At 39.0% G+C, this 27,984-nt stretch overlaps 2 protein-coding genes and 1 long non-coding RNA gene across 6 annotated transcripts; 2 read left to right on the forward strand and 1 right to left on the reverse strand.

Moving 5' to 3' along the window:
* Positions 1–1,621: 1,621 nt before the first annotated feature.
* Positions 1,622–14,513, reverse strand: LOC103462300 (coiled-coil domain-containing protein 81). Of its 4 annotated transcripts, none has more exons than XM_081605104.1 (16): positions 14,085–14,309; positions 13,894–13,955; positions 13,561–13,714; positions 11,303–11,484; positions 11,135–11,209; positions 10,888–11,059; positions 8,394–8,499; positions 7,159–7,237; positions 5,583–5,729; positions 4,415–4,510; positions 3,340–3,509; positions 3,171–3,249; positions 2,804–2,914; positions 2,587–2,696; positions 2,376–2,501; positions 1,622–2,068 (listed from the first exon to the last, which is right to left on the reverse strand). In XM_081605104.1, exons 1-16 carry the CDS (start codon positions 14,158–14,160, stop codon positions 1,930–1,932), a joined length of 1,884 nt encoding a protein of 627 aa, XP_081461230.1. In that variant the 5' UTR covers positions 14,161–14,309; the 3' UTR covers positions 1,622–1,929. The 4 variants fall into 4 exon arrangements, with proteins under 4 accessions (XP_081461230.1, XP_081461229.1, XP_081461232.1 ...); XM_081605103.1 differs by having other exon boundaries at positions 11,303–11,487; XM_081605105.1 differs by lacking the exon at positions 1,622–2,068 and adding an exon at positions 2,077–2,254 and having other exon boundaries at positions 11,303–11,487; positions 14,085–14,513.
* LOC145551080 (uncharacterized) lies at positions 10,092–11,315 on the forward strand. Its single transcript, XR_014086874.1, has 3 exons — positions 10,092–10,215; positions 10,912–11,073; positions 11,217–11,315. It is a non-coding gene; the product is annotated as an uncharacterized LOC145551080 (long non-coding RNA).
* Positions 14,514–14,533: 20 nt separating the features above from the next.
* Positions 14,534–27,983, forward strand: LOC103462299 (interleukin-1 receptor type 1-like). Its single transcript, XM_081604871.1, has 16 exons — positions 14,534–14,719; positions 15,591–15,843; positions 16,625–16,811; positions 16,976–17,120; positions 17,210–17,269; positions 17,356–17,479; positions 17,616–17,770; positions 24,755–25,013; positions 25,172–25,358; positions 25,485–25,623; positions 25,713–25,778; positions 25,882–25,993; positions 26,111–26,256; positions 26,382–26,534; positions 26,990–27,142; positions 27,216–27,983. The coding sequence occupies exons 1-16, from the start codon at positions 14,677–14,679 to the stop codon at positions 27,548–27,550; spliced, it is 2,517 nt and encodes an 838-aa protein (XP_081460997.1). The 5' UTR covers positions 14,534–14,676; the 3' UTR covers positions 27,551–27,983.
* Position 27,984: the final 1 nt, after the last annotated feature.

The raw sequence follows: 27,984 nt of genomic DNA on the forward strand, positions 1-27,984 counted from the left end.
ATGACATACATCTTAGCCTCTCATAACCCTAAGCAGTCGTTCTGTGGTAAAATGTGGTATGCTTGAGCAAAAAATAGCAGAACAGGGTTTAGAAACCAATGGACACAGTCTGTGTTACACTGGTTCACAAATTGGTGAAGGATGAAATAACAGCCCTTTTCCACAAGTATGCACAAGTTGACAAACGATCTTTGTCAGGTTTTGCTCAAAACATGTCAAATAGTGTGGAAATACCCTAAAGTATCCCGTCTTCAGTCTCCACCTGGTGCAACGTGTCTGGTACACTTCACCAGGGAGGCATCCAACCATCTTGCGACCATAATATAGCAAAAAAATAAAAATAAACAATAAAACAAACAAAAAAAACCTGAGTATTTTTAACTCTAACTTTAAAAAAATTAACTTGGTTTTCTGATTGTGATATGAAACATCATGAAATGTTTATCTAAAACTAAAATAGGAAAAAATAATTTAAAGCAGGTTATTCGCACGGGGCATCAAACAGGGTAGGGCCGCCCCTGCTTACGCTAACAATTAATCACACTGACACTTTTGGAACGATTAATTAACAGGTTCAAATAAAGCTCCTCTGAGAATATGTGTTTGGTCATTTTTGTTGTTTTTCTGTTTTTGCTGCAGCACTTTTACCAATATGTGCAGTCTGTCTGGTTGAAGTCTCCTCCCTAAGGCGTTATTTGAAACGGGTTTGTCTATTTAGTGCAGTTTATGACTTTCACTGAGCAATTACGGAGCATAGTGTGGGTTACAGGCGTGGCATTGGGGTTCAGCTCAACTAAGAAAGGCGCAGTTCAGCTTTAGATATTACTGAATTTCTATTTGTGATCCTAGAGACGGTGCAGACAGCTTTCTAAAAGGGTTCCCACATATAAAGAGGGCAATGTAGCTCGGGGCCCTCCGTAATTAGTTACCACTAATGTAAAACTAATATTACGTGAACCCAATGTATGGGGCATAATGTAATAATACATAATAATAATGTAATATTTGTATTTATAAAAAAAGAGCATATCCTGAAGTGAAACAGAATGGCAGATAAAGCTGGTGAGTTTGGGGGAAAAGTGTTTTTTTCTTGCTGTTTTTATCTGTAATCTGTTATTTCATCGTGTTTTTCACTTCCATGTAGAAAGCCTGGACATGTAGAGCAAACACAATGGTTTTGTTGAGATACTGTAAAGGCCCAGTTGTCTTTTTTTTGTCTGTTTTGCCATTTCCCATCTTTTAAGTCAAAAGAAAAATCCCCACTCTTTGTAGAATGGAAAGTGATCTTCCACACTGGGTTTCTGCTGGCTCACTTTTGTTGTGGTGTCTGAGAAACTCGCAGGTGGTCCCAGAAAAGCTTTCAAGTAGAATAAATACTGCAAAGCAGGGGGGTGTTGCACTCATTTCACAGTAACTGCAGCAGAAAATATGCAGTAATCCTGTTCAGGTTGCAGCTGGTTAGAGTAGGGGATACTGAGGGAAACTGTTTTTCAAGAGGTTCCTAAGTACTAATTAAGCTTCATTTAAATTCTGCAGTGTATGTAGGGGTATTTCCACACCACTTCAAATCTTTCTAACTACAAGTCGCCTGTTTTGTACAGATTCTCTCTGACAAGGCTCACATCATCCCAGATTTGCTTCTTTAATTTAATGATAATAAATGCACAGCAATGAAATTAAGCTCACAATAGTCAAATCCTATTTCAAACTTATCCCGTAGAAACACTTATTATGGAGCTCTGAAAAAAGTTTCCAGTCTAAAACGACAAAAAAACAACAACCAAATAACACACAGAGCAGATACGAATCGCGCATTATAATTGTGAAAGAGTGACCAAGAATAGGTAAAATAGTGCATACTACACTGGGCTGCAATGCAGCAACGACTTGTTCAATTTGCTAGTGTTTTCCTTGTAACGTCGTTCTGCTTCAGATCATAAACTGTGAACCCGAAAGGTAACGGGAGTCCTTCCATATGTTGGTTTCTCCACAGTTGGTGGTCCTCTTTTTACACCTCCAGCAGCGTTGGCATTCTTCGAGTTTGTCTACCAGGAGTTTTCCAGTTGACCTGTAATCAGGGAGGCATGGAAGGCAGAGAAGGGGAACATGTTTGGAAACGAATTCAATTATATTTTGAAACGGAAAAAAAAAAGATATGGAAAAGTGATTTACAATCCTTCCACGGAAGATGAAGAATCTAAGCTCAGGAATCACCTGCATCCTCCCTTTCATTTCCCATGGTTTTTATCGTGCGCTGTTGAATACCAATCTAGTTTATTGCTTTGTTTCCACAAATTTCAGAAATTAAATTGAGGGACCCAGATTCATATTTCTATCTGCTTCAGGATGTTTCTGGGTGTCTTTCAACAACACACCTCAGGAAGCGCCTCTCCTCATCCTCTCGCCTATGTTTGAGCTCGACACTTCGACTCCAATCGTCCTCCAGCGATTTTCGGATGGCACGCTTCTTTTCAAAATGATTGGTGGTGTCCCGCATTAACCTGTCCGGAGGGTGGGAGAGCACATTTTAGGTGCACACTTTTTTTCCCTTGCATGTCTGTCTGGGATCAGATTTTATGCCCTCACTCTGTTTTAGTGTGTTTTAGCATTTCCTTTTCTGTTTCCAGCTGTAGTCGCCGATTCTGCATCTCCTCCGTCTTTCTCTGAGTGGCAACGCCGAAATTCGCCTGAAAGAGCTGCAAGCGTACAAAACACAGGTCTAAAAGAGCCGTTCTGATGAATACCCAGGCCCTTAAGAAAAGAATCAATAGCTAAAAATAAAAAAAATCAAAAGGTCGGAAACCTTTTGTGCTCTCTTTCGGCTCTCAGCCCTCCTAATTGCTGTTTCGCAGCGAGTTAGTCTTGGTTTGTCAGGCGGACGCTCAGAACATGATGTGAACATCTTGTCCTCCACCTAAAAGGGAATCAACAAATCAGCAAAACATTTTGGTTGCAAATGCTTCATAAATTTATGTTGAGCTACGTTTGAGGAGGTTGTGGATGAACATTGGTGAAGCGCATTAAAAAAATTACATTCACCCATAATGTCAACTAATAACCTCGATTTACTTGCTATTATCACTTCCAGAAACAGGAAGGGCACGCAGATAAGTCTTTCCAAGTAAATGAAAGAAATATTAATAGTTGGAGATGGTTTTGTGTTTCCTAGCCTGAGTGTCCAGAGCCTTCCTGTAATGCTTGGTTTTCTCCAGTTTCTTCTGGAGCTGCTGAGCCCTCTGCAAAGCTATCCTGAAATTAAAACATATGGACACACACATACACACACAGGTTGCAAAACACATAAAATCCAGATATCTGACTTGCTGCTCAGTAACTCACTCCTGTATCAGCTGCATCTGGTCAAGTCGCTCTGTAAGAAGGCGATACTGCTGGTCCTGAGCCACGAGTTGCTGCCTCCTTTCCATCTGGCTCCGTAGATCACTCCTGTAACGATGCTGCTGTATCCTCTTCGGGGGAGTGACCGGTCGAGCCGGGAATACGAATGATCTCTAAGCACAACCCGGAGGAGACACGGCAATAAAAAAAGACGTCATATTTTCCTTAAGTTAGTCTTGTGCAAATTATTCTGACGTGAACAAGAAATATCTGAAGGATTCTGTTGTGTGTTAGGAAAGAACACCGATTCATTTGCGCTGGCATGGAATGAGGACTTCCTGCACTGCAGATCCTCCAGTGAAAAGTCAATATTCAGTACCAGTAAGACCAGTTCATCTGTTAACCGTTAAAGCTCACATGTGATCAGTTAAAGTAGTCCAATGGAGAGACATGCAGTGGAAAAATGTCTGCATTCCTCTCATCAGTGTGCAGGATTTTGCCAATGTCTGATTTTGACCATTTTTTATGGATGAGAATGAGGCAAAACATTATAGCAAATTCATTCCATGCCAAGCAGTCTGGAGGAGTCTGTGACTTGGACATAAAGTTCACTTAAGTTTCCAAGCAAAGACTTGAAAGAGCTTCATTTCAAGCACAGAACCTGGAAGAACTCAACAACATTAGCATGTGAGGATGAGTCATGGATCAGACATATAACCAGATACATTAAAATGTCTTCAGAGGTCAGTGAACTACAGGAAAGTTGCTGTGCTTACTTGTGTCATGTTTTCCATCCACTTTACCACAGTTCTTTCAGAAGTGCCCACGCTTCCTGCTAAAAGTAAAACTGCTTTCTATCGTGGTCAAAACATTAAACTGACGCTTGTGACCAGGAGCAACCACTATCAGTCGCCGAGCAGCAACTAGACGAGCAATCAAAACACTTTAACAAACTCCCACAAACCAACGCTCTGATGCAAACCGCTCTCCGACACGTTGCCACCGCAGTAACCACAGTTGCCATCACACAGTACAATAAAAAGGATGTGTAAAGGTTGTCGGTTTTACGTGTACTCACAGGACAGTCGAAACGGGAGCTCTTCTCCTGCCTTGACATGTGCAAGTTGAACGCAGCCACCTTCTTTGCCTGCTCATGCCTCTCAGTCAGTTTTGCCTGAAGACAAAACATATTCATATAAACATAAACTTCAGGCAAAACTGAAGTTTGTCTTCAGGTTTTTTTTTTTTCAGTTTTACATAAATCAGCGTAATTAAACGTACTCTTTTGGATACAGAAATGTAATTTGTTGTAGTGGTTGTTTCCTTTTACACAGAGGTCATCTTACCAATACTGGGCTTGTTCTAGTTTTGAGATACACATTAGTTCTGGGCAATGGTCATTCATCTCCATACGGGCATTATATGGCTGACAAAGTGATTTGTCTTTCACAGAAATGGGGAACCTTCACGACAAACTCTTTGGCGTAACAAAGAGTTTGTGGCTATTGTTGTGGGGAGCAGATTTTATCTTCGCTGGAAAAATGAGGACAGGTGACATCAATAAATCACACAACACGTGCTGCTTTGTTCAGCTGCGTCTCAGCCAGTGTAGAGCACTTAAGTAAATCACTATAATACATTTTTTATCTACAGAGTATTTTTTTTTAATTAGTAAACTGAGATATGCGAGTGAGGTTCATTTCCTCTAATTCAGTGTTAGATCCATGGCTGGAGTTACCCTCATTTCTGACCTTTTGTTGGACCTTTTGTTTCTGGAATCGGAAAAGGTCATTATTGGTAGAGAAACTTTTCTGGTAAATCACCACCACATGATCCAGCAGCTATGTGTCCTTTTCTGGATGAACCACCCCTCTGTTTCCTGGTCATTTCTTTTGTTTATTGACCCTGGACTCTATCTGGGAACTCCTATCATCAGTCAGAAACTCCCGAAGTTTGCTGGTAAAGTTTGCTTTTCCATTAAACAACTCACCCTGATATGTGGAGAGGATTTTCCAAGAAAGGAATTCAAAAACATTAAAAAGAATGAGGTTATGAAGATGAATGACAGTTGTTTTCCAACTAAAGGAAGACATTTTAGGAAACTTAGGGGATTTTATTATTTTTTTTAAGTCATATTCACATTTTTTCAGACTTGCACAGCACACTTTCACCTCACGTGTAGCCTTTTGTAATTAAACTCTAAATACAAATAAACTGATGTGTTCCAGATGTACACTGGCACACACCAGCTCTTGCTCCATCTCCTGCTCATCTCTCAGCTGTTCTTTAAGCAGTAAAAGGTTTCCGTGAGCTTTCTCCTCTGCGTCTTGTCGCTCCCGTCTGTTCTCTGGAACGTTCCTCAGAGCCCGCTGTATGCACAAGTAGCACAGCTCCTACAGAGAGAGTTGGAAAGTTATTTTTCTTTGAGGCACAGAGCAACAGTAGCTGTATTCTTAGCCTGCCGAGCATTGTGCCAAAAAAGCCCAACAGGACTTGAGCCTCTCACAGTCTGCGTACTCTACATTACATAATATGTTGGGTGTGTGAGACACAATGAGTCCACAGTCGGTTGCTTCAGTGGAATCTTGTCAGAATGATCCAACAAAAAAAAATACCAGTCCAACAGTAAGTATACAAATTACACATCATCACTGTTGTTTTCATTTGGTCAGGTCATAACCTAGAAAAAAGGGACAATGGTGACAAATGAGTTGCAGTAACAGTCATGTTGTCAAGCTAAACCATGCTTGGTATTTCCCATTGATCAACTTTATATGTAACGATAGCAAGTCGGTGATGGGTGGGGCTGTCTGAACGACTCAATCCATCTCACAACCAAAGCTTTCCCGACAATGACAGAAGATTTAGGGGAAAAAAAACTGCTGACAGTCACACAGTGTGAACCCTGCTCTTAGCCCTTGTGCGTGCGAGGACTGAGGTAAATGATACAAGTGATACGGGTGTGGGGTCGGTTGAACCCCATTTGTAAACACAAGGGTTAGTGACACTGGTTACCAGCTTAAGTCACAGCTACTCCAATCATTCTATGTAAAATTTATTTGATTCTGCTTTGTATTAGGAGTGGTTATAACATGTCAAGAATTTTGAATGTTTTACAGAGCAAGAAATGTTCCCTGCTCAAACCACCACATTCAGCAAATCGCAGAGCCCACGCTCTCCTCCTGACCTCTAATCTCTATAAAAAACGTCAACATGGCCACAAGCAGTAGATCCAAGTGGCGGGGGAGGGCTGCCCTGTAATGCTGAAGCATTAGTAGCTTGGAAATTACAGCTACAGGGAGGAGCTTTGCCTTGAAGGCGGAGCTAGGTCCACTCGGGCGTTTTGCACAGCTGAACGGATGCCATGGGAGATTAAAGGATTTGTTTAACATGCCTGAAAGAATCAAAGTAACACTCCAGGTACGTTTTTGATGAGAGAATAACATTATTGCATGATGTAAAGCTCAAAAAGTAGATTTCAAATAATATTGACCCTTTAAATATTTGTGTAAATTTAGGGATGCACATAGGCTGTTGGAGGAGTTTTCTTGTTGTGAGGAAGTTCTTTCTGATTGTCGCAACATGCTCACTCAGGAGGAATATCACTGCTGCTAGAGGAACTATAAACTGAACTTAGCCTTAGTAAATTAAAACTATGATTAAAGTGGAAAACACTCACAACTGTAGATTTTAAAGATATCAATGCAGATACTAAATAAATAATGAGTCAGCAGTGATCAATTACCAATTGCATCAATGGAAAAAGTAGTGGTATCCATGACTCATCAATGATGATTCAGAAAAAAAACTTTAAAAACTTACCCTTTCAGCAGGGATCTGACCAGAGCAGTTGACATTTTTGAGATGCTGGTCCAGTTTGGGAAGTTCTCCATGTATCACACTGGGAACAGTGGGAATGAGAGTAGAAGCAGACTGCTGCACACATCAGAAAGACCAACATGATGTTTGAAATAAAAGAAAAGACAGTTGCTTATCCTCAACGCATTTCTATCAATAGCATGAAACACATTAAAAAGGATCTTAGGCCGCCCCCTCCAGAAGGGGTTTTGGCGCCCCCTCTGATGCTGCGCCCCTATGCGTTGCATACCCTGCATACCCACTTTTTGCGCCACTGCCTCCCACAGTCCAAAAACATGACTGTCAGGTTAATTGGTCAGTCTAAATTGCCCCTAGGTGTGAGTGTGTGTGTGCATGGTTGTTTGTCCTGTGTGTCTCTGTGTTGCCCTGCGACAGACTGGCGACTTGTCCAGGGTGTACCCCGCCTCTCGCCCGGAACGTCAGCTGGAGATGGGCACCAGCAACCCTCCCGACCCCACTGAGGGACAAGGGTGTAAAGAAAATGGATGGATGGATGGATAATAGCACCAAGTCCTTCTTTCTGGCTCTGATTGGTTGTTTCTGACCAAGCGGTGTATTTCTACAGATGACAATAGGACCATTTTTTTCTTAAACATGCATGAAAGATTCAAGGCAACACTCCAGGTAATTTTATTTTTATTTTTTGATGAGGGAATAACATCCTAACATAATGTAAAGCCCCAAAAAAGTAAATTTTACACAAAACTTCAAGGTTTGAAACTGCTTCATGTTTTCTCAGGTGAACCATGGAGAGGTTTCGGTGTTTGCTTACAGTACACATGCGCTTCAAATTGTGTTTCTTTCCTGAAACGCACGAATAGGTCAAGCATGATTCAGAGAGTTCTCTGGATTTACTTTCAGACATTCCTAGATTAACTCACTGTTCTTGTGTTAACATTTGTTCCAAACATTGCTTTTTATGTACCATTTGCATTATAAAGGTCCAGGTGTGCTTGTCCAAGCAGAAGCCTGAAGTGAAAGGAGGTGCGAACAGAGGAGAATCTGTCCGCTCTACATCATTTATGGCGTCTGGAGCTGTTAAAGAGGCAGTGACATTAATCTGTGACCCCCATGAAGCTCTCAGCTCTCCCTGATTAACCTGCTTATTCAGAGCGCTGAAAACTGACCCGCCATATGAAGTCTCTGTGTGTGTTTTCATCCACGTGTGTGTCGACTACCTGCTTGTGGGCACCGCAGGGGGGATTGGATTCAGTTCCTCAGTCAGGCCAACAGCTTTCATCTGCAGTGACTGATTGGATTTAGACTCTCTTTGTTGGGGAACCTCTGCAAAGAAACACAACACTCTGAGTGGCTTCACTGCTTTAAGGCTCCGCTAACTATCTTGGTTTCACGATGGAAGCTATTAATTATGTTGTTCTAAAGACTGAATCTAAGCCACGACGTGGGAACATGTTGGGGAACATTTACAAGTTGTGGACTGAAGCTAAAGTCAGAGTCATCACAGATGCTTCCAGGACATAATTATTGCAGTCTCTGATCCATAAAAAAACACATCTTTTTTTGATGAATGTGTGCTTAAGATTGAATTTTAAAATCTCTAGAAGAGTGAAAGGTCACAGAACAGGACTTGCTCAAGGTCCAGTGTGAAGTTTCCAGTCCCTGGTGATTTGAGGAGACATTCAATCCTCTGTTTTGTCGAGTCTGAACTCAACTTGGCAAGAAGAAGCCCTGATCAAGTGAGTGCATGTATCCAACTGTGACATACTTTTCCATACACATTTTTGTATTCAAATTTATTTTGAATAGTCTGATGTACTGTAAATATTCAGTAAAACTGGATTTTAGGGTTTCTTTAACTGTAAGCTATGAACTTTAAAATGACAACTTCAAATGCACCCCTTATCATTTCTAATTTCTTAAACTGAATTACTGAAATGTTTGATATGATAATCTAATTGTTTTTAGATGTATCTAATGGTCATATTGAAATACAGCTGAATCCTCAGCTTGAGGTTCTCACTGAGAACTAAAACAAAAATGGTGTTCTGATTGTAATTCAGATTACTAAAGAAAAACTATGACAGACTACCAGCTTCCCTGAAAATCTCAAGCGATGTCGTCACTGTCAGTAAAACACATTTATCAGGAAATTGAAGCAAGGGAACAGGAAAGTCTATGACCAAAGGGCAGATGAAGATAAGACCATGAACTGTTGATTTTACCGCCTATCTGGAGTGAATTGGTTAATAAATGACGTTACAAAAAACAGATCTGCTTTCTGTCTCTTAAACCACCAGGAAGCTGTATTTACTATTCCTTCTGAACTTCAAATTCAACAGCAGTCTCTCATCCTCATCGTGTGGATCAAGCCTCTTTAAACTGTATGAGGAAAGTTGAGAGGAAGGAAAAGAGTACAGCAGAAAAAAATTGCAGCACAAACACTGTTTTGATGGAGTTGTGCTGAAAGTAGTTCTGGGTTCCCTCATGCTTTTCATTTCAAAGTTATATTCTCTTTTAGGATGCGTTCACACCAGCTCCGTTCAGTCCGCTTTAATCAAGCTCATAGTTCGTTTTACTTCAAAGTCTAGGACTCTTGGACTTGTTGAATAAGGATTGGAGTATCATAAAACATACAAATTCTTGAAAGCACATTTTGTGAGCTTTGATATCTTAAGCGTGTAATAAAAAAAAATGGACACAGTTCAAGAACCACATTGTATTATTTGGTTTTGATATTGAATCTGGTGCAGGCAACAATTAAAAAGCCACATGTCAAGATACTTTTTACAGGATTGAAATGTTCAGTGAAGTTCAGAGAGTTTCTCGGACCGGGTTTCCAGGGGGGAAGAGACTCTGAAGGGAGAGGCGAACAATCCGGCAGTGTTTAACATTCCAGTTATTAGAGGAGTCGAGAATCTGAGAGGAGGTTTGTCGCTCCACTGATCTGAGCCTGGCTGGTGCTCGTAGAACAGACCGTTCTCTTGTTTTTCCTCCGATATTGTCGACAGCTGCTGGATTTATTGGAGGTTGGACAGGCAGGTGAGCCGCCGATAGACAAGTGTGAATTCAAGCAGGGCAGGAGTAGCACGAGGTGCATCCAGGAGAACAAGCTCTGCTGCGAACAAAGAGACCCAGGAGGAGACCACAAGCCATGACTTGATCTATCAGGAAGAACATGAACGGTTTCCAGAGTAGAGAAACGAGCTAGTGCCAGGATGAGTCAAGCGTAACATAAGGAAAAAAGAAAAGAAAATGATGCTTGATTATATCTCGGAGGGAGTGAGATTTGGTGATCAGGCTGAGTCACTCACAACAGCAGCTGTGAGTGACAACCCCGCACACACATACGTCCAGCTCAGCCTGAATTTAGAGACCAAGGAGGTGGAACAATTGTTAATTCCTAAGCGCGTGAGCCTTTAGTTTGTTCATCAAAAACAAAACAAAATACATAAGAAAATTCTAACTTAATATGTAAATTCAGAAATGAGAGACAAAGCAGGTCACATGAATTTAGATCAATGTGAAAATCCCTTTGAACTACATTCAGTGTTAGACTTTTTACCTTTTAGTAATTGAAGGAAATGAAACTAAAATAAATGTTTATTTATTTTTTCAATACTTTTCCAGACCTTAAATATTAGAAAAGTAGATGCCTTAATTTTCCAGATGTGTCAACACTGCATAAGAACTTTCAGCAAAGATCCCCTTCACCTTTTTTGCTCCTCTGGTCCCCAGATGGCAAAACGTTTGAGCCATCTTTGCCGATTCCTTTGTTATCCGTCTGAGGAGAGCCGATAGCTTGGAGGGAGACGCGGCAGGCAGTCTGTGGCCTTTGAAGCTCAGTGACTTCACCAGATGACAAGGAACCACTGCTCCCAGCTCTCTGCAGGGACAAAAGTACAATTAATCTGCATGTATATCCCTGTGAACTCATTACTAATTGTAAATGTAATAATACCATCCTGGAATCTTTTAACGTCTGATGTGTCTCACTGATTGTATTAATGAAATCCCTGCTGAACTTCATCTGAACCTTTCAGATATGCAGAGAAAGGACACATTTGGTACAGCTGCTGTATCAACCTGCACAAGTGAAACAGAAACCTGGCCGAAGCAGACTGGTCACCTTGTTGTTCCTGAAGGACAGAACTCCAATTCCCTTCAAGGGGAGGAATATGTGCCTCTCCGATGCCAAGGCTCGGTGCAGCGCCGTCAGAGTTTCTCTAACGCAGCCCTCCACGACGTCTCGACTGTAGGGCGTCTGCTGCGACACGGCTGCGAAGTTCAGAGGCACTACAGGCACGTGTGCTGCTGAAGTGGACAATTCACTGGTCATCTTGCTTTCGTATTTACTGTGTTACTTAATAAATACAATACAAAAAAAAATTATACAACTGAAAAATATTCACTGTCATTTGTCTTCACTATTTCTCATTTACATACTTTTAACCTCCACTATCTGGGGAATTACTTCAAATCAAGGTAAGACTGTATTGTTCATCAAATCATCAGACGATTTTCAGTTGAAGTGGTCAATAAAATTACAATCTGTTTTGATAAAGCAAAGGTTTGATTTAAGAAAGGTTTTGACTCTAAGAGACTATGTTGTCAGACAGTAGAGATAAATGTCAGCATTGTTCTAGCCTGGTAAAAAAACACACCCCCCTTATTCAACGCTTTACTCTGTATGAGTGTATGGATGTTCGGATATTGGGAAACGGTGGACCTGATTTAACCAAATCGCTAACATTTGGTTGTGAAGTGTGAGACACGCCAGCTCCATCGTGAAGCTACACTATGAAGCTGACTGGAAGTCGTGTGCGCTGTAAGCAACTCCATGGGGAGTAGGAGCCCACAACGTCTTTGCTATCTCTGCCAGCAATAAAATGTCTTAAACATTTGTCTTCCTCCGTTTTTTATTGCTCAATACTTGGAAGCATGGCCAGCACGGACTTGAATGGCTTCGCTCACTTCTTCTGTTGTCGTTGCCAAACTACCATCGTGGGCAAACCCCAATTTTAAAACAGCACAGAAACTTGACATTGTTGTTCAAAACGCCTCCTTCTCTTTTCCGATTGGCCAGGATGAAATGCATCTTGAGAAATCAAGCTCAATGGGGCACATCCCAGACGGAACACTGGAGGGAGATGAGAATCGAGCGGAATGGTGTGGGAAGGCAATGACCATAGCAATGGCTAGTACTCTTCTAATTCTATAGTGATGTAATATATGCCCAAGAACTAGCTACTGCCGACTTAGAAACTAATTAAGGAGAATGTCTGATTCGTTTCACAAAACTCAACTCCCTTAAATTTCTGCATCATTTCCTACAAAGCTTGGGAGATCAAATCGCATCCTGGGAGTATCCAGATTCTTTGCCCTCATAATGAGAAGACTTCTTCTTTCTTTCTCTATTTTAGGGGGTTTTCCAAACTGTAACACAGCTGTGTTTTGTTGACATATTTGCAGATAAACACAACTTCCAAGAAGAGGGCGGAACCTAAACACAAACAAAAGTTTAGCTAATGTGATACAGAATCAAAGATTGTCAGCTTTGTATCAGTCTGTACAGTGCTGGGAAAACGGAATGGGTCCCTTTCACAGGTTCCTTTGCTTTTTTGTCACATTTGAATGCTTTGTATCGTCACACAAATTTCAATGTCAGACAAAGGTAACCTTATGAAAAAGAAGCAGTTTTCAAATGATTTCATCCATGAAAGGAAAACAACCAGGTCTGATGAGTGCTGTACCAGAAAAAACAACAAAAAATGATTTTAAAAAGTGACAACGTGAAACAAGCTACAGATAGAGAAAACCTAGAAAAACTAATGGCACCGGGGTTATTACCTTTTCACAGAGAAGTTTGGTTGAGACTTTCTTGAAATTCCATAAATCACATAATTTCTTTTGTGTTTGCTCTGTTCTTCGTCCAATATTAAAATTTCTCTGAATGATACCAACATTAATATGAAAGCAACAACAGAACAAAGTTGTAAGGAAGAACATAATTCCTCACAGTACTGTAAACAGATACTGGTATCAAGTTACTGCAAATGAATTATTCCTCTTGAGCAATATCTCCCAGCTCCAGTTATCCTGAATGTCGAGGTTTCCCTACATGATCCTAAGGGGTCAATTATTTCCTTGGCTCTTTTCTGCAAAGGCATCTTTAAAGACGAGTGAATTTATAACAGAGAAACATTTAAAAACCCCCATAGGCTGGCAGACTTCTTAGGGCTACTGATCCTAGGAGAAAATTCACTGTTCAACAGCAGAGGGAAAACTAAGCAAAAGACACACTATGCCAAAATGTAATATTACATTTTTAATTGTGACTTATCAAAAAGAGCCGCCTATTTGTTTTTTCTTTGCACATTTGCTCACCTTCGGCCAACCACCTGACCTGGTGTAGCCCTAAAGACTGGGATAGTTTCCCTGCCAAGATGAAGATGGGATGATGGACCTTAGAGAACCTGTGTCCTGTGTTGAAGTTCTGCAGAGAAAATGTGAAGGTCCCCAATCCTGATAGGTTGACCCCCTGTTGAAGATAGATAGATAGATAGATAGATAGATAGATAGATAGATAGATAGATAGATAGATAGATAGATAGATAGATAGATAGATAGATAGATAGATAGATAGATAGATAGATAGATAGATAGATAGATAGATAGATAGATAGATAGATAGATAGATAGATAGATAGATATGCATACCTTCTGCAAGTTCATCTGACTGCGTATATAGAATGATACTTCTGTCCATATATATTCAACATCTGGAGTAAAAAAAACAAAAAAAAGTAACTGGTCGTCATATCTCCTGGCTTTTCTGTACAAACAGCGCCGAGCAACCTAAACTATGAAAGCTGGTAGAAAATGAATAACCATATTGGAAGAAAATATACCGTTTTTCGACAAATGCGACAGACCCCGCAACATCCTCTTGTCTCCTTCGGACGCCAGCAGCAGAATGTTGCTCATCTCAGCATCTCGTCAAGCCTCAGACCTGGAGAAGCTTCAGAAAGAGATGTGCCTTCGAAGACAACAGGCGCGGAGACGCACCTGGAGGATAGAGTTGCACGAGTCATGCAAAGAAAAGAAAACCAAAGGACGGACTTTATATAGAATTCTGTTGTCGTTACAGCAAACCGCAACTTAAGCCTAAATTGAAACCTAAAATCTTCAGGAACGTGCGTCATATTTTTACTTTTACTTGTTTATTGAATAGGCAGACAGATTAGATAGAAAGCCGTGGGGGAATGGTTATATTAATGATAAATAGAAGGTTTGCCAGGCGCATGGCAACTGCGTACATAGTTAAAGAAGCAAAAGCAAAAGTGTAGTGGACATTCAATCAGTTGTGGACTGCCTGACAACTGCCTGACAACTTGAACAGCAGCTGAAAGTAGCTGACAGATCAAGAAGGGGGAGGATTTCTAAGGATAAGTCACTTCACGCATCAAAGTCATTCACACGTCGGAGTCAATCCAGATCACTATGGAGGTGAACGTTCTACTGACGCTCCTTCTATGCCTGACAGGTAATGGAATTTTTAATACATCTATATATCTAAATATATATATATATATATATATATATATATATATATATATATATATATATATATATATATATATATATATATGCATGTATAATGTATTTTAAATGTACTCTGGTCAACAGCTGCTGTTTGGAATGTGTTATACAATTTTATTTCTTTTTTCACAAACAGAATTAACTATCTGTAATCTATTTGTTATGTCTAGTAAAATCTAAACAATTAAGGAGCCAGTATTGTCTTTCAACCTCAAAGACTTGAGGCTCATTGTAAAAGATAAGGATCGCAATTTCCTCATGCGGAGCAACAAGCCTGTTCATGCGTGTAAATGTCGTGAGAATTAAACAAGCAACAAGAAAAGCTTCACCAAATTGTCAACATGGAAACTGCCCCACCCGAAGATTAACTAATTTGAGTTCTGCAATGTCTAAATCGTGTTTACTTAAATGTCAGGCAAAATAAAAAATAAAAAATCTGCACTGAGTGCCAAAATTCCTTTTAGTCAACAAAAAGTAACACGCCTTGTCGTCACGTTAATGGAAAATATGACCCCGAAACTATGCTGTGTCTAATGTTGTCATGTGCTTGTGATTCATTAATTAGGCTCCATGTAAATATTTTCTTTAAGCTATTTTTATCTTCAGTAGAAACCGTTTAATGAGACAGCTCACTTATCACTGCACTATCAGAACCACATAAAAAAACTTTCCTCTTCTGTTTTTGAGTTTGTCTCTGAACTGCTAATTGATTACAGGCTACAGCTGCTGAAGAGTGTGCCGTTTTCAAACAGATTCATTTTGCCTACATCCAAATCCAACCAATAAATCAGCTAAAATCTGACTCTCTGTTGCAGGAGTGTTTTCACTGAGACCTAAAACGGTATACACCAGGGCAGGGGAGATGGTGGTGTTGCGCTGCCCTCAGAAAAATGATCCTAACACAAATATTCTGTGGACCAATCAGACGAGACAGGGGATGAATGTGACCAGCATCATGTCAACACAATCAGCTGATTTGAATCAGATGGACGTGCTTCTACATGGACACAGCCTTGTGATACTGAGAGCCTCTCCAAGTCATCAGGGAAATTACTCATGCTCAGTTAGGTAAGACCTTCAAAATGACATTTCTATGCACAGTTCCACCAGGTATTTACTAATTGCTACTGACTAGTCTGAAGGAGCTGAGTGTTGGAGTCTCAGGGGAGAGCTGCTCTTTTAGGTGGAAGCTTGGAAACGGCACCTTTGAGGAGGAGCTGTGCCTCGAAGGCAGTGCTAGGTCTAACCAGACATTTTACACAGCTGTAAAACGGATTAAAGGATTAATGGATTTCTCAAACGTCCGTGAAGGAATCAAGCTACGTTTTAGACAAGGGTAACATGACATATAGCTCCAAAAAGTTTTTTTTTACATAATACTGCCCTGCTTAATCTTAATGGACTATATTTTTAACAGTCAGTAAATCTCGTGGATTTTTATTCTTTGTAAATCTGCAACCTGGTATGTTTTTCAAACAAAATATTCTTATTTATAATTTATAATATCTTTTTTTGATGGAAGAAGCTTGTTAATTAGTCTGTATTGCACTGTTTATAGTTTTTACATTGATGTACCCTGAGGGACTACAGGTAAAAACTAGCCTTTATGGCAAACTCTGGCATATCATGTGAAGTGCATTGTCCCTTTAGGAATAAAATAAACATCAACAACTGTTCGTGCTGCACTTGAAAATACAGAGAAAGAAGGTTGAATTAATTAAACAATCTCTTAAAAACCCAAATAAAATATGTTTTTTTTAGAGATTTTTTTTTATACATCAGCCATTCTTGTTTTAATTACAGATGCTAAGTAAAAGCTCTCTTGTCATATTGCTTAATGTTTTGACAGGAATACCAGCAGAAAGTTCTGGTTCAGCCTGATTGTGTACGAACCCCAGTCCACAGAGTATGAAGAGAGGAATCGGTATTCCACAACATGCTACACACAAGAGTCCTGCACACTGTATTGTCCTACAGCGAACATCCCCGCTCGTGATACTCCGAATATCACTGACAGAGGAATCACTTGGCACAAGGTATTTGAAAGCAGAGGAAGCGTCGGTGTGAATAGTGTCAGCCTGTGAAGGCCGCATGATTTTCTTTCCGTTTCTTTTGAAAACTTTGTTTCAAGGTATTACAATGTGGCGATCTTTCTACATTTAAAGATTCACTGCTTCTGAACATATCTTCCATCTGGCAGGAGGGCGAGACGGCGTCGACACCAAACGACTTCCCGAGTGCAGTGGAAAGAGACGGTGGCATCTACAAGTGCATCAGATCTTTCTTGTACGACGGTCAAATTTACAATATGAGCTTCTCGGTAATGCTGGAAATCCAGAAAAGTGGTAGGAAAACACACTTTGATGTATATTTCTGCTCTTTATATTTTAAACTATTTTAAACATGAACTTTTTTTTTTTTTTTTGGTGTACAGAATATGGGAAATCCGAGATCATCTCACCACAGCAAAATGCTGTGTTCCACATAGACGTAGGTGAGTCCTTGCCTGGTTTTATTCTAAGACTGTATCTTAAAGTTGAATCAATAATTTATGTTTTTTTCTTTCAACTCTATTTATAGGATCAACATTAGTGATAGAATGCAAAGCTGTTGCGTACTCCGACTATGACGTGGTGTTTTGGCTCAGTGAGAATTCATTTGTTGATACGGATGAGAGCCTACCTGTTTTCTACAATTTTTCAAGGTAAAATTTTTCAACATACTGTCTGACCAAGCTTGTAAAAAAAAAGAAAAAACACAATACAGTCAGTATTTCGCTCAGATCTAGTAGAGCTAATACGTTTGCTTCTTTTCTTTCCATTCTGTTTTGCTCCTTTTAGAACCAAATATATAGATGAAGTAAACATGACAGCCTTGTTAGTCTTCAAAGACGTGTCAGAGGAGGATCTATTGAAGAAATACACGTGTAAACTGGAGTCTGACCACCAGCAGTCAAGCTTTATCACCGTCTCTCTGGCTGAAAAACATACACCAGGTGAATATTTACAAATTGAGATAAATCTTTAATAAAGCACCATTGAACTGAAGTCATAATCTGCTGATCTATAACGTAACTTATTTTAATTACTACATATTATGTTCATTTTTCCCACAGTTCATGTGGTGTTGTTCTTCCCAGTCCTCTGCACTTTGGCCGTCATTGCTGTGGTTCTGATCATGGTGTTGTTACTGGCGTGCCATGTGAAAAGGTCCAAATATTCCAGTTGCAGAGCATAAAAGCATCTGTGGAGCTCCCGATCAGTTAATCATAGCTTTGACAAAGTAAGGTTAACATGTTTAGCACCAAGACAATGCCCTGGTGATGCTGCGACTGTCAGTTTCTAAAGACTAAAGTCTGAAGGAGTTCGTGTTTTCAAGCATCTGCTTCTACCTCACACTGCAACCAGATTATACGGCACATTTATCTGTATTTTTATATGCTCGGCTTCCCCCTAGTGGAGGTCAGTTGTAAGCGTAAGTTTAATTTGACACATTCGAATCACACAGATGATCAATTAAGCAAAATAGGCTACGTAGTGTATCAAAAATTCTGCCACTGGCTTCACAGCTAATATTCTGCTAAGATAGAAAAAAAAAACACCAGCGTAGCTCTGTTTTGTCACAACAAGTACAGTGGGAAGTAATAAAAGGAAAAAAGACATCAAAACTCATGAAAGCGTAAGAACATGATATATATCAATCAAATCAGTCAAATTTTATGCAGCACATTTCAGCAACGAGACATTTCCGAGTGCTTTACATGATAAAAACATAAAAATAAAAAGTCATAAACACACCGTCAACAACTGAAACTTTACATTTAGTCAAGTGCCATAGTTACGTTTTTCATTGATTATGTTTGAAAAGCAACTCCAAACAGGCGGGTTTTTAGTCTCAATTTAAAGGCACTCAGTGATATAATCACATAAAAATATACGCTGACATAACATTTAAGTCAGTAAAGGTGTAGTCTGATTTTTATCAGACAGCTGACTGACATTGTTTTCTTGTTTTGTACATTGTGTATTGTGGTTTTTTTTTATTACACTCATGACATAAAAGTTGACTTCTTATTGTCTGAAGGTCTAACGATGTTTCATTAGCAACCGACTGTTTTAATAAAAGTATTTGCGAATATTTAAGAATTTCATGATTTTTTTTTCATTGCATCAACTAACATAGCTACTCCGAGAGGAATGACAGAATGTAGCAAGCATAAATGAGAGAGTCTTATTATTAATGCCACAAAAAGCAGAGATCATTTCTCTAACTATGAATCAGTTCAGACTGCTCTACTTTTTCAACCTGCAACAACCATTGTTAGCCAGCAGGGGGTGGTAGAACATCAACATCTTCAGCACTGAACATGAGTTTGGATTAATTTGAAATGAATGGAACAGAATTATTTAAATTTACTAAGAATTCAGCATTTAATAAAGCTAATAAGTTGTTGTTAGTGAGTTTAAATATAATTAAGCTGACATACATGGACTCATTCATTCATCCATCCAACTATTTTTCTTTGTTTTATGTTTTGATTTGAAATAAAACCTGATTATGTCTGGCTTTGGTTACCTACAGCAAAAGGGGAGGATTCTCTCTGGGCTAAGCAGTACCACAGCACTATGCTTATATATTTTCAGCAGACCAGCCACACGTATTTTAGTGCTGTTGATGTCAGGTCTGCCATCTTATCCAACACTAAGAAGAGAGATTATGAAGCTGACTGCATAAGTAGTACATGACTTCAGAACAGTATCATTTCTCTGCCCAGCAAATGAACTGAAAAGAATTGGGGGGGGGGAAACCTTGTCAGTGACTGAGGGAATTTTTTATTGGGAGGGAATTTTTATACAACACATGAAGGCCAAACATAAATAAAGACTCAGGCAAAGGAAACTGTTGCACAAAGTCGATGTGGTTCTGGAGAAGCTTTGTCAGCATTCTGGAAAAGAAAAACAAAAAAAAGAAACAATGATTAGCAAAGCAGTTTTGTTTTAAGTGTGATCGTTAAAGCACATTAGGAGAAGTAACCTCAACTTCACCCTGAATCTCGGCTTTCGGTCACCCTTCATCAAATCCGAGACATATGAAAAACATCTTTTTTAACCAGCCACCATTTTTTCCAGTTGACTTGTCTTTTATATGAAGAGATAAACGAAAGTAATAATCAAACAGATTCTAGAAGTTAAGTTGTGGTTATTTCACGTGTCTGCACAGACAGTGGTTGATGCGTCAGCCAACACGGTGCACTGTTGTTAGTGTTTGCTCAGTGTTAACTTTACAAGGCTTTCTGCATACATAAACCACTGGTTCACAGGTAATAGTGAGACAAAGATGTACTAAACTGGCTGTTTGACGGAACGTTTTGTGTTTGAGTCACTTCAGAAATATTTATTAAATGAACAGCACTTTGCATAATGTGTTAATTGTGAAGATATATATATATATATATATATATATATATATATATATATATATATATATATATATATATATATATATATATACATACATAATTTAATTCAATAAAAGTTTCTCAACTCAGTTAACAACATGACCAGACCTCCTTTTTCTTCCTCTACAGTGAATTAAATAGTCTTTCAGGTCTGGTAATGTTTTTTTTTTTTTTTGTCAGTTTCAAATGTTTCCTGAGTTCATACATATTATATTAGCTCTTAGTTATCACTTTGTTTTTGTCTCAAGTCTCTTGGGGCCAACATGCTAGCAGAGATGAAATATTGGGGAACTACGCAGCCGCATTGTTCACTTATGGCTCAGGCCAGCTGTGCTACACAGTTATTGGAAGGTGAAAGTAATCTTCACATAACAAGTAACATAGCATAAAACTTTTATTCCATGTTCTCAAGCTGAGAGGCTTTGACAGTTAAAAAAAAATAAGACTTGCATTTTAAAATGAAATGTTATGACGTCAGCAAAATGTTTTTTCAAGTAGTGTTGGCCACAGTTTTATTACTGGGTATTTTTCCACTTCAATTCTAGATGGAAAAAAAACAATAACTTTATACCACTGTAGGCCTATGTGGGAAAAAAATGGTTTCAATAATCCCTGTATTTTTGGTCACGTGCAGAGCAAAGAAAACCCGAGTACAGATTATGCAGCTTCTTCTGAACAGGAGGTAAAAATCACACATGACCTCAAAGAGTTTGTGGTGGACTCTTCACCACAGCTGTGCTGTGGGTGGGTATTTTTCACGGTTACAGCGCAGCTCTTACTTGTCACTGAAAACTTCGATTAGACATATTTTTTATTTTCCAATTACGGTGGAATAAACGGTGGGAGGAGGGACTACCGCGACTCGGTTCACCAGTTTCTTAGACTATTAAGATGAAAAGAAAACGAGGGCGGTTTAAGGAATAAGCAACTGTGCGGTGATCTTCCTTAAGTTTCACTTCATCTACCATCACACGTTGGCAACGTCGAGGAAGTGGCTTTCAGCGCGTCGGGGGAAATTTAGGCAGGGGCCAAACTGTTCACAAACACGACGCTGCGGGAGGCAACCAGGATGATTCCGCTTCTTCTCGTCCTTCTTACGGGTAAGTCAATGGTGATGGTTTCTACACACGTTTACTTTTGACAGACCTTTAAAATTATGGTTCTGTGCGGAATGACGTCACGCAAAGAGGTAGGAGGCTGTAGTAAATATGATTTGATCAGTTTTGGGAAGTAACTGTACTTAAGTACATTTTTCATCTGAACTTAAGTAGATTTAATAATGGGTACTTTCTACTTTTACACCACTACATTTTACAGTAAGTATCTGTACTTTCTACTACACTACATTTCTACAAAACTGTCGCGTTACTCGTTACATCCAAGTCGCATTGTGCTTTTTTTCGTTAAAATGCAAGTACACCTAGCTGCAGCAAACAGAAAGGGTCGGGGACGGACCAGTGTCAGTCTCATGTCTTATTTGGAAATGGGACCATTGCAATCCGGAAGTGAAGGGGGCGCTATTTCATATACTTCCGTTTTTATTTTCTTTTTAAATCTGTGATATATTTTCACCTTTAGGAAGGAGTTTAACTCTTAGCATGTATTTGAACTTCTCTCTTTTATTTTCTTTAGCGCAGCTCACAGTTTTTAGCGAATTCTGTAGCTTTCGGTGTACTTCTAAATCTGCTTCTTAGTCGCATCTTTTCGGGCTTGCGACTGCCTCTAGTGGCGTGGGGGTGGTAACACAACTAATCTAATTACATTACTAAATCAAAATACCACAACGTCTTTATTATTTATTATTAATTCTGGCAATTCTTGGACAGTGTTCATAGTTGAGGGTTGTTTATCGTTAATTGCTATGTTTAATGGTGCAGACAGTTGTGGTTTCTGACATGGGCAATATGGGCAGCCGCCCAGGGCGTTATTGTTTTTAGGGATGGCAGGAGACATCTGCAGATTGTGGCACAGAGATGAAAGCAAAACAGAATAAAGAAGAGTTTGAATTGATACTGGTAAAATTTATTTCAGTCCTAAGTATTTAATATCTAGGTGTTTTTATGGGAATGTGGATCTTTCTGATCAATTTGAGAAGCAATTTTGATAGGTGCACTTACTTTTATTGTGTCATGTATTGAGTGCTGGTCTTGGTCTTGACTTTGTTTCAGGTTTGGTGGTTTAGACTACAACTCTGCTACGTGGCTCCTCGGTTGCATGTCCTCCCCCATCTTTCAGTTGGATTTCTTTCAAAATAAAAGCCACTAGTGGCAAAAAAGTGAAGTTCATGCTATGTTAGGACAGGAAACAAGATGTTTCCATCCCTGAAATTATGATGCATAGAATCACATATCTAAGTCTAACCTATGTTACAGAGAGTAAACACAACATGCTTTATCTGTGGCATTGTTCATTGAAATGGCACACTTCTGATGTATTAAAATTAAATACGATCGGTTCACTTAATGATATTAGCGATTAGGTAATGCATTCAGCAAGTATTTTTACTTTTAATACTTAAGTATTTTTAAAAGCCAGGACGTTTTTACTTTTACTTAACTAAAATGTTAATGTGGTACTTTTACTTGAGTACATTTTTGTCTGTGTATTTGTACTTTTACTTAAGTAAATTTTTTGAGTACTTTCTCCACCACTGGATTTGATACGTTGTTGTGACAATGACCGCCATATAAAAGCAAGTGATTTATACACCGCTGCTGGGTCAGATGCGGATTTCTCTTTAATTAAAAGATTTATGTGTTTATGTTGTGATCTACATGATAATTAATGATAATTATCAAAAGAAATCTAGTGAGGTAAGGTGGGCTAAATGTTGCCTAGAGACTTTTATCATAAGTAATAGATGAGAAATATTGAGTAAAGCTGCCTAATATCATCAACATGAAAGCAGAAAAAAAAAAGACGAAAGTGTCTCAACTTTTCAAAGAAGGCTGTCGGAAAAAACAAGCATTGGTGCAAGAAACCTTCCTTCATATTGTACACCTCTCAAAAAAAGAATCAGAGATATCTTCAAAAACGGGAAAATCTTGCATGTAGTTCAGAAGAAATGTGTCTAGTTTCACACCCCTGACCCCTCCGAGAAATTAGGATGTGGTTAACTTGTTGCCTTCGGTGTCTTGACAGCTACTACAGACCATGCGGTTGACACATCTGGCAGCATGGTGCATTATTATCATCAAAGTTTGCATTGAGCTCAAGTGACTATTTGTAGAAAATTCAGATAGCCTTGGCGGGCTCCCTACGTCGCCATTGCAACCCTCACCACATGATCACTGAAGACTGACGTCTTTTTAATGATTATTTAAGGTTGGACAAAAAGATAACAGAAATGTGACTTTTTTTTTTTAATTTGATGTTCAAAGTCAGGCTTGGTTAGTCAATTTAACCCACATTTAGATGTCAAGAGACATCTTTTATGTGGCTTTCTTTTCACCTTTTACCTTTCAAACCACTATTTCACGTTGTTTAACCTTTGTCTAGGGGAAATTTTACAGTAATTTCTAATCCATACATGATACCATTAGTGCTCTGTGAAAGTATTGAGCAAGTGCAGACCCCCCCTTCCTACACATTCTTTGTGGTGGGCTTAGAACACAGAAACTTAATGCCACAATCCAAAAGGGAAAAAGTTGATGAAGTGAGGACAAAAGTAAGCAAACAAAAAATGAAACCAAAATCCTTTGCTGGTCTTCCCTATTATAATGTACTGTGAAAAAGTCTTATTGCATATTTTTGTTCTTTTGTTACACTTCAGAGTTTAAAATCATAAACTGGTTTTAATGTCAGATAATGGAAAGCTGAGTTCAATTGAATTTGTTGCATGCAGAGCTGATTACTCAGGTAATCAAGGCCAAAATCACTGCGGACACATTCGGTTGCATCTGGTGTGAAACAAAAATTTCAGAGACAGAAGGTCAGATAGAGTCCAATATGGCGGTGGTGTGATAGTCAGAGACCCCCTTGCTGCCTTGCTGCTTCAAGATCTGCACAATTTGCTGAAATTGATTCTCTCATGTTGAATTCTTACCAGAAAAACATATATTAAAAACAGTCAAAAAATTACATGTCTTTTTTCATGTAACATTTGCGTCCCGAAATGTGTCTTTATTAGCTGGATTAATGGCAAAAATGTCTGGTTTGTGAAAGGTTGTTTGTCCCAAGCCTAGAGGTCAGCAGTGCATGTCCATCAACAAAAACTCAGTCCGGTGTGATATCATTTCATTATAAATTCAAAACTAATTAAATATAATTTCTCTTTCCTTGTTTGTCAAACAGCTATATATATATATATATATATATATATATATATATATATATATATATATATATATATATATATATATATATATATATTTTTTTTTTTTTACAAAGAAATCAACTGATTTACTCTTGTAAAATTAACAGCAGGAATTGCAATGAGAAAGAGGGAAAATGTGAACTATTTATATAAAAAAAGAAAAAAAACTACCATAGCAAATAAAATTTGCTGTTTTGTTTTTGCAGGCATTTGTCCCGCGACGGCCAATGAGATCTATGCTAACGCTGGTGACCTGGTGATGCTAAACTGCAGAGAGTCTAAACATAACGGCACCGTAATGCCTTGGAAAATGGAGACAGACCAGAAGATGCAACTCTACAGCAACATGTCAGCGTCTGAGCAGCAGCAGCTCGGTTTGGTTTTTTATCAGCACAGCCTTGTGATTCTCAGAGCATCTGCAAACCATCAGGGGAATTACTCATGTGGCCCTCCCGGGTACGACCCGTAAGCTGGTGCTCACACTCCATACCTAAGAGTCTCTTTATAGAAATGTATTTAAAAAGAAATCTAAACTGTACTTTAGATGTACATTTTTAAACATAGACCAAGCCATCTGAATAACGATTTTCAAGCTCTGTCCATCTTTCTTTGATGATTTACAGAAATACCAGCAGCCAGATATGGTTCAGACTTAAAGTATGCCCAAAGCAGTCCACAGAGTGTACCACCAGGAACACGTACTCTATGGTATGTCATGCAAAGCAAGCCTGCAAACTGAATTGTCCTGAAGGAAGCATCCCTAATGTAGGAATCCCCAGGATGAAGAGCATGGAACACATGTGGCACAAGGTACTAAAGTCAGCAGTGGGTGTGAGCTGATTATATAACATCAATTTGACAAGTTCAAATGAGATTTTTCTTGCTAATATTGAAATCCAACAGTTTAAGTGGTTTAAACTGTGGCTCCTTTCTCAGGAGAATGGTGAGCCCTCGGATAATTACTTCCCAAGCGTTGGATTGGAGAAAAGCGGTGTCTACATCTGCAAGAGGTCTTTCTTGTATTCTGGTGAAATATATCAGACTTCCTCTTCAGTGAAACTTGTTGTCCAAGCAGGTGTTACAAAAATGCTCTCTTGTTATTTCTTTATGTTTTTATCTAATTAAACTTTTGCCAAAACCTAAAATATACGTTCTTGTGTGCAGTTGAGCCTCCGGCAAAGTTAGGAATTTATTTACCCAAGAATGGTCAGATTTTTGAAGTAGAACTCGGTGGGTATTTTATTTGTAACATTAAGACACCAAAATACATTCTATGTTTTTCTGTGTTATCATTATGTTTTCATTGTTCTGTTTGCTTTTTTTTTTATTGCAGGCACAAAAAAAGAGATTGTTTGCAAAGCACTCGTAAATTCTTGCCAAAATAGTCCGTATTGGACGAGTGAGAGGGAATTTGTGGACGACTTGGACGTTCACACAGATCCATGGCAAGAACTGAACTTACATTTTATATATACTGCAACTGATGATAAACAGAAATGTCACATAGATATAATGCAGTCAGTGATAGCTCATTGACGTCCGTTCTGTCCCGTCCTTTCCAGCAATGGAAGTGAAAAGATGCCGAAATGGATGAGTACAACTTTAATTTTCAGAGAGGTGTCACCTGTAAACCTGTCAAAAACTTTTACATGTGGATTTTTAAGTGACAAACACATCTTCACCGTCAACATCACCCTTGTTAAAACAGGTGTGGGAATTTTCAAACGTTCAGTGCTCGTCAATTGCTCATTTCGTGACAGATTATCTTTTATTGCAGAACAATTGCAAAATGTGTTTTCTAAGTATTTCATCAACTCAATTGTCTCCCTGCAGCTCAACCTTTGCATGCGATGCTAGCTGTATGCTCTGTCTGCGTTGTGGTATTGATGGCGGCGATCGTTGTTGTTTACGTGAAGTTCAAAATTGACGTCACCCTTTTCCTACGAGACAAAGTCGGATTTAAAGTCTGCCAAAGCAGCACTTCAGGTGAGTATTGACCAGAAAAAAAATCTCATTGTGATCTTAAGTTTCGAAAAGGAAAATAGGTCCGGAATGCATTAATTCACTACACATTTTGAGTGGGCAAGAAGACTAACAGTAAACCAGTGATGCAGTTCGTCCATCTAACTTTATTTGGTTGCAGTCCGTTGCCCTGTAAATGATCTTTATAGTCATCATATAATTTGGCGATCCAAAACATTTTCTGGATTTTTTAAAATCAGAAAGTATAGTTAACAACATGCCTGAGAAATTATTGCTAAAACCTTGACTACAGAATGTCAATGGTTTTGGAGAATGTCTCCAAAACCTTTAAAGACTTAAGGAATGTTGGTCTGCTCTGAGGAGCAATAAAAAGGTTTTTAAGAAGTTTATTTCACATCAGAATGGGTTTTTGAAGGAGGGCGTGGGAGAAGTCAATGATGTATTTTCTTTGTGTTCAGATGGAAGAAGCTACGATGCGTTTCTGATGTGTTACAAAAGCGTCACCGATGGAGGACTGAGTGAAGAAGACAGAAAATGCCTGGCGAGTACTTTGGAGGACGAGTTTGGTTACAGCATCTGCCTTTATGATCGAGATGTCTTACCTGGTCAAGGTAAGGGAAAAAAAAACAGGTGTAGTCCAAAATAATAATGTGATATTTACCCTGCGCTCACGTCCTTTTGCAGCTATCGCTGAGGCCGTGTTGGACTGCATAGAGCAGAGCCGGGCTGTGGTTCTGGTTCCCAGCTTTCCAGATCCTGAACCAGGAAGTGCAGTGCTAAGCGCCATCCACACTTCTCTAGTGGAGCGGAAGACTCGCTTGATTTTCATAAACACAGAGCAGACGGAGGCATCGAGATCAGGCTCGTTTCCAGAGGCTTTGCAGCTTCTGAGTAAAGCCGGGAATAGCGTCACCTGGAAGGGACGGCCGCCCTCCACCTCCTTCTGGAAGCAGCTGCGTTATCACTTACCGGCCCCACAGCAAACACCAAAAATGCAACTTTTATCACAAAAATGCTAGGATGATATCCAAACCTAACTCTAGCCATTTTATACTGGTCATACGACATGCGAGATAAGAAATGCCAAGTAGTTTGTTTATACATTAACAATATAATGCAGAAATCAATTTAATGAATGTGTTTATATTTAAAATGTCCTGTTTATTTATGACTTTAGACTACAGAGTACCTCCGTGCAATACACTCAGAAAACCAGACATATGAATGCAACAATTATTTTTTCTGTTATTGCTTCAGTACAAGTTGACTACTTGCAGTTGTTTTATGTAACATGTTAACAGCACAGAAAAAGTGAACAGAATGTGAATTAATCTCAGATGTTTTATTATTTTATTTTTACATTTTTGTTTCTGCATTTAGAAATGTAATTTCTGTGTTTATTGTCAACTGTTACTGTCTCTGCTGCACCATTAAATATGAAAAGCAAACTTGC

This window comes from Poecilia reticulata, chromosome 3 (assembly GCF_904066995.2).
Source record: "Poecilia reticulata chromosome 3, P_reticulata-male-v2, whole genome shotgun sequence".
Classification (NCBI taxonomy): Eukaryota; Metazoa; Chordata; class Actinopteri; order Cyprinodontiformes; family Poeciliidae; genus Poecilia; species Poecilia reticulata.

What these genes read in the sequence shown, in the direction of transcription:
- LOC103462300 (XM_081605103.1), bottom strand. Translation starts at nt 14,160, where the DNA reads ATGAGCAACATTCTGCTGCTGGCGTCCGAAGGAGACAAGAGGATGTTG. An exon ending in GTCAGATCCCTGCTGAAAGG is followed by an intron (nt 5,730 to 7,158) that starts GTAAGTTTTTAA and finishes CTCTCTCTGTAG; the next exon opens with GAGCTGTGCTACTTGTGCAT. An exon ending in GCTCCCGTTTCGACTGTCCT is followed by an intron (nt 3,510 to 4,414) that starts GTGAGTACACGT and finishes GGTTGTGCTTAG; the next exon opens with AGATCATTCGTATTCCCGGC.
- LOC103462299 (XM_081604871.1), top strand. Translation starts at nt 14,677, where the DNA reads ATGGAGGTGAACGTTCTACTGACGCTCCTTCTATGCCTGACAG. An exon ending in GCTCCTTCTATGCCTGACAG is followed by an intron (nt 14,720 to 15,590) that starts GTAATGGAATTT and finishes TCTCTGTTGCAG; the next exon opens with GAGTGTTTTCACTGAGACCT. An exon ending in GACGTTCACACAGATCCATG is followed by an intron (nt 25,994 to 26,110) that starts GCAAGAACTGAA and finishes CGTCCTTTCCAG; the next exon opens with CAATGGAAGTGAAAAGATGC.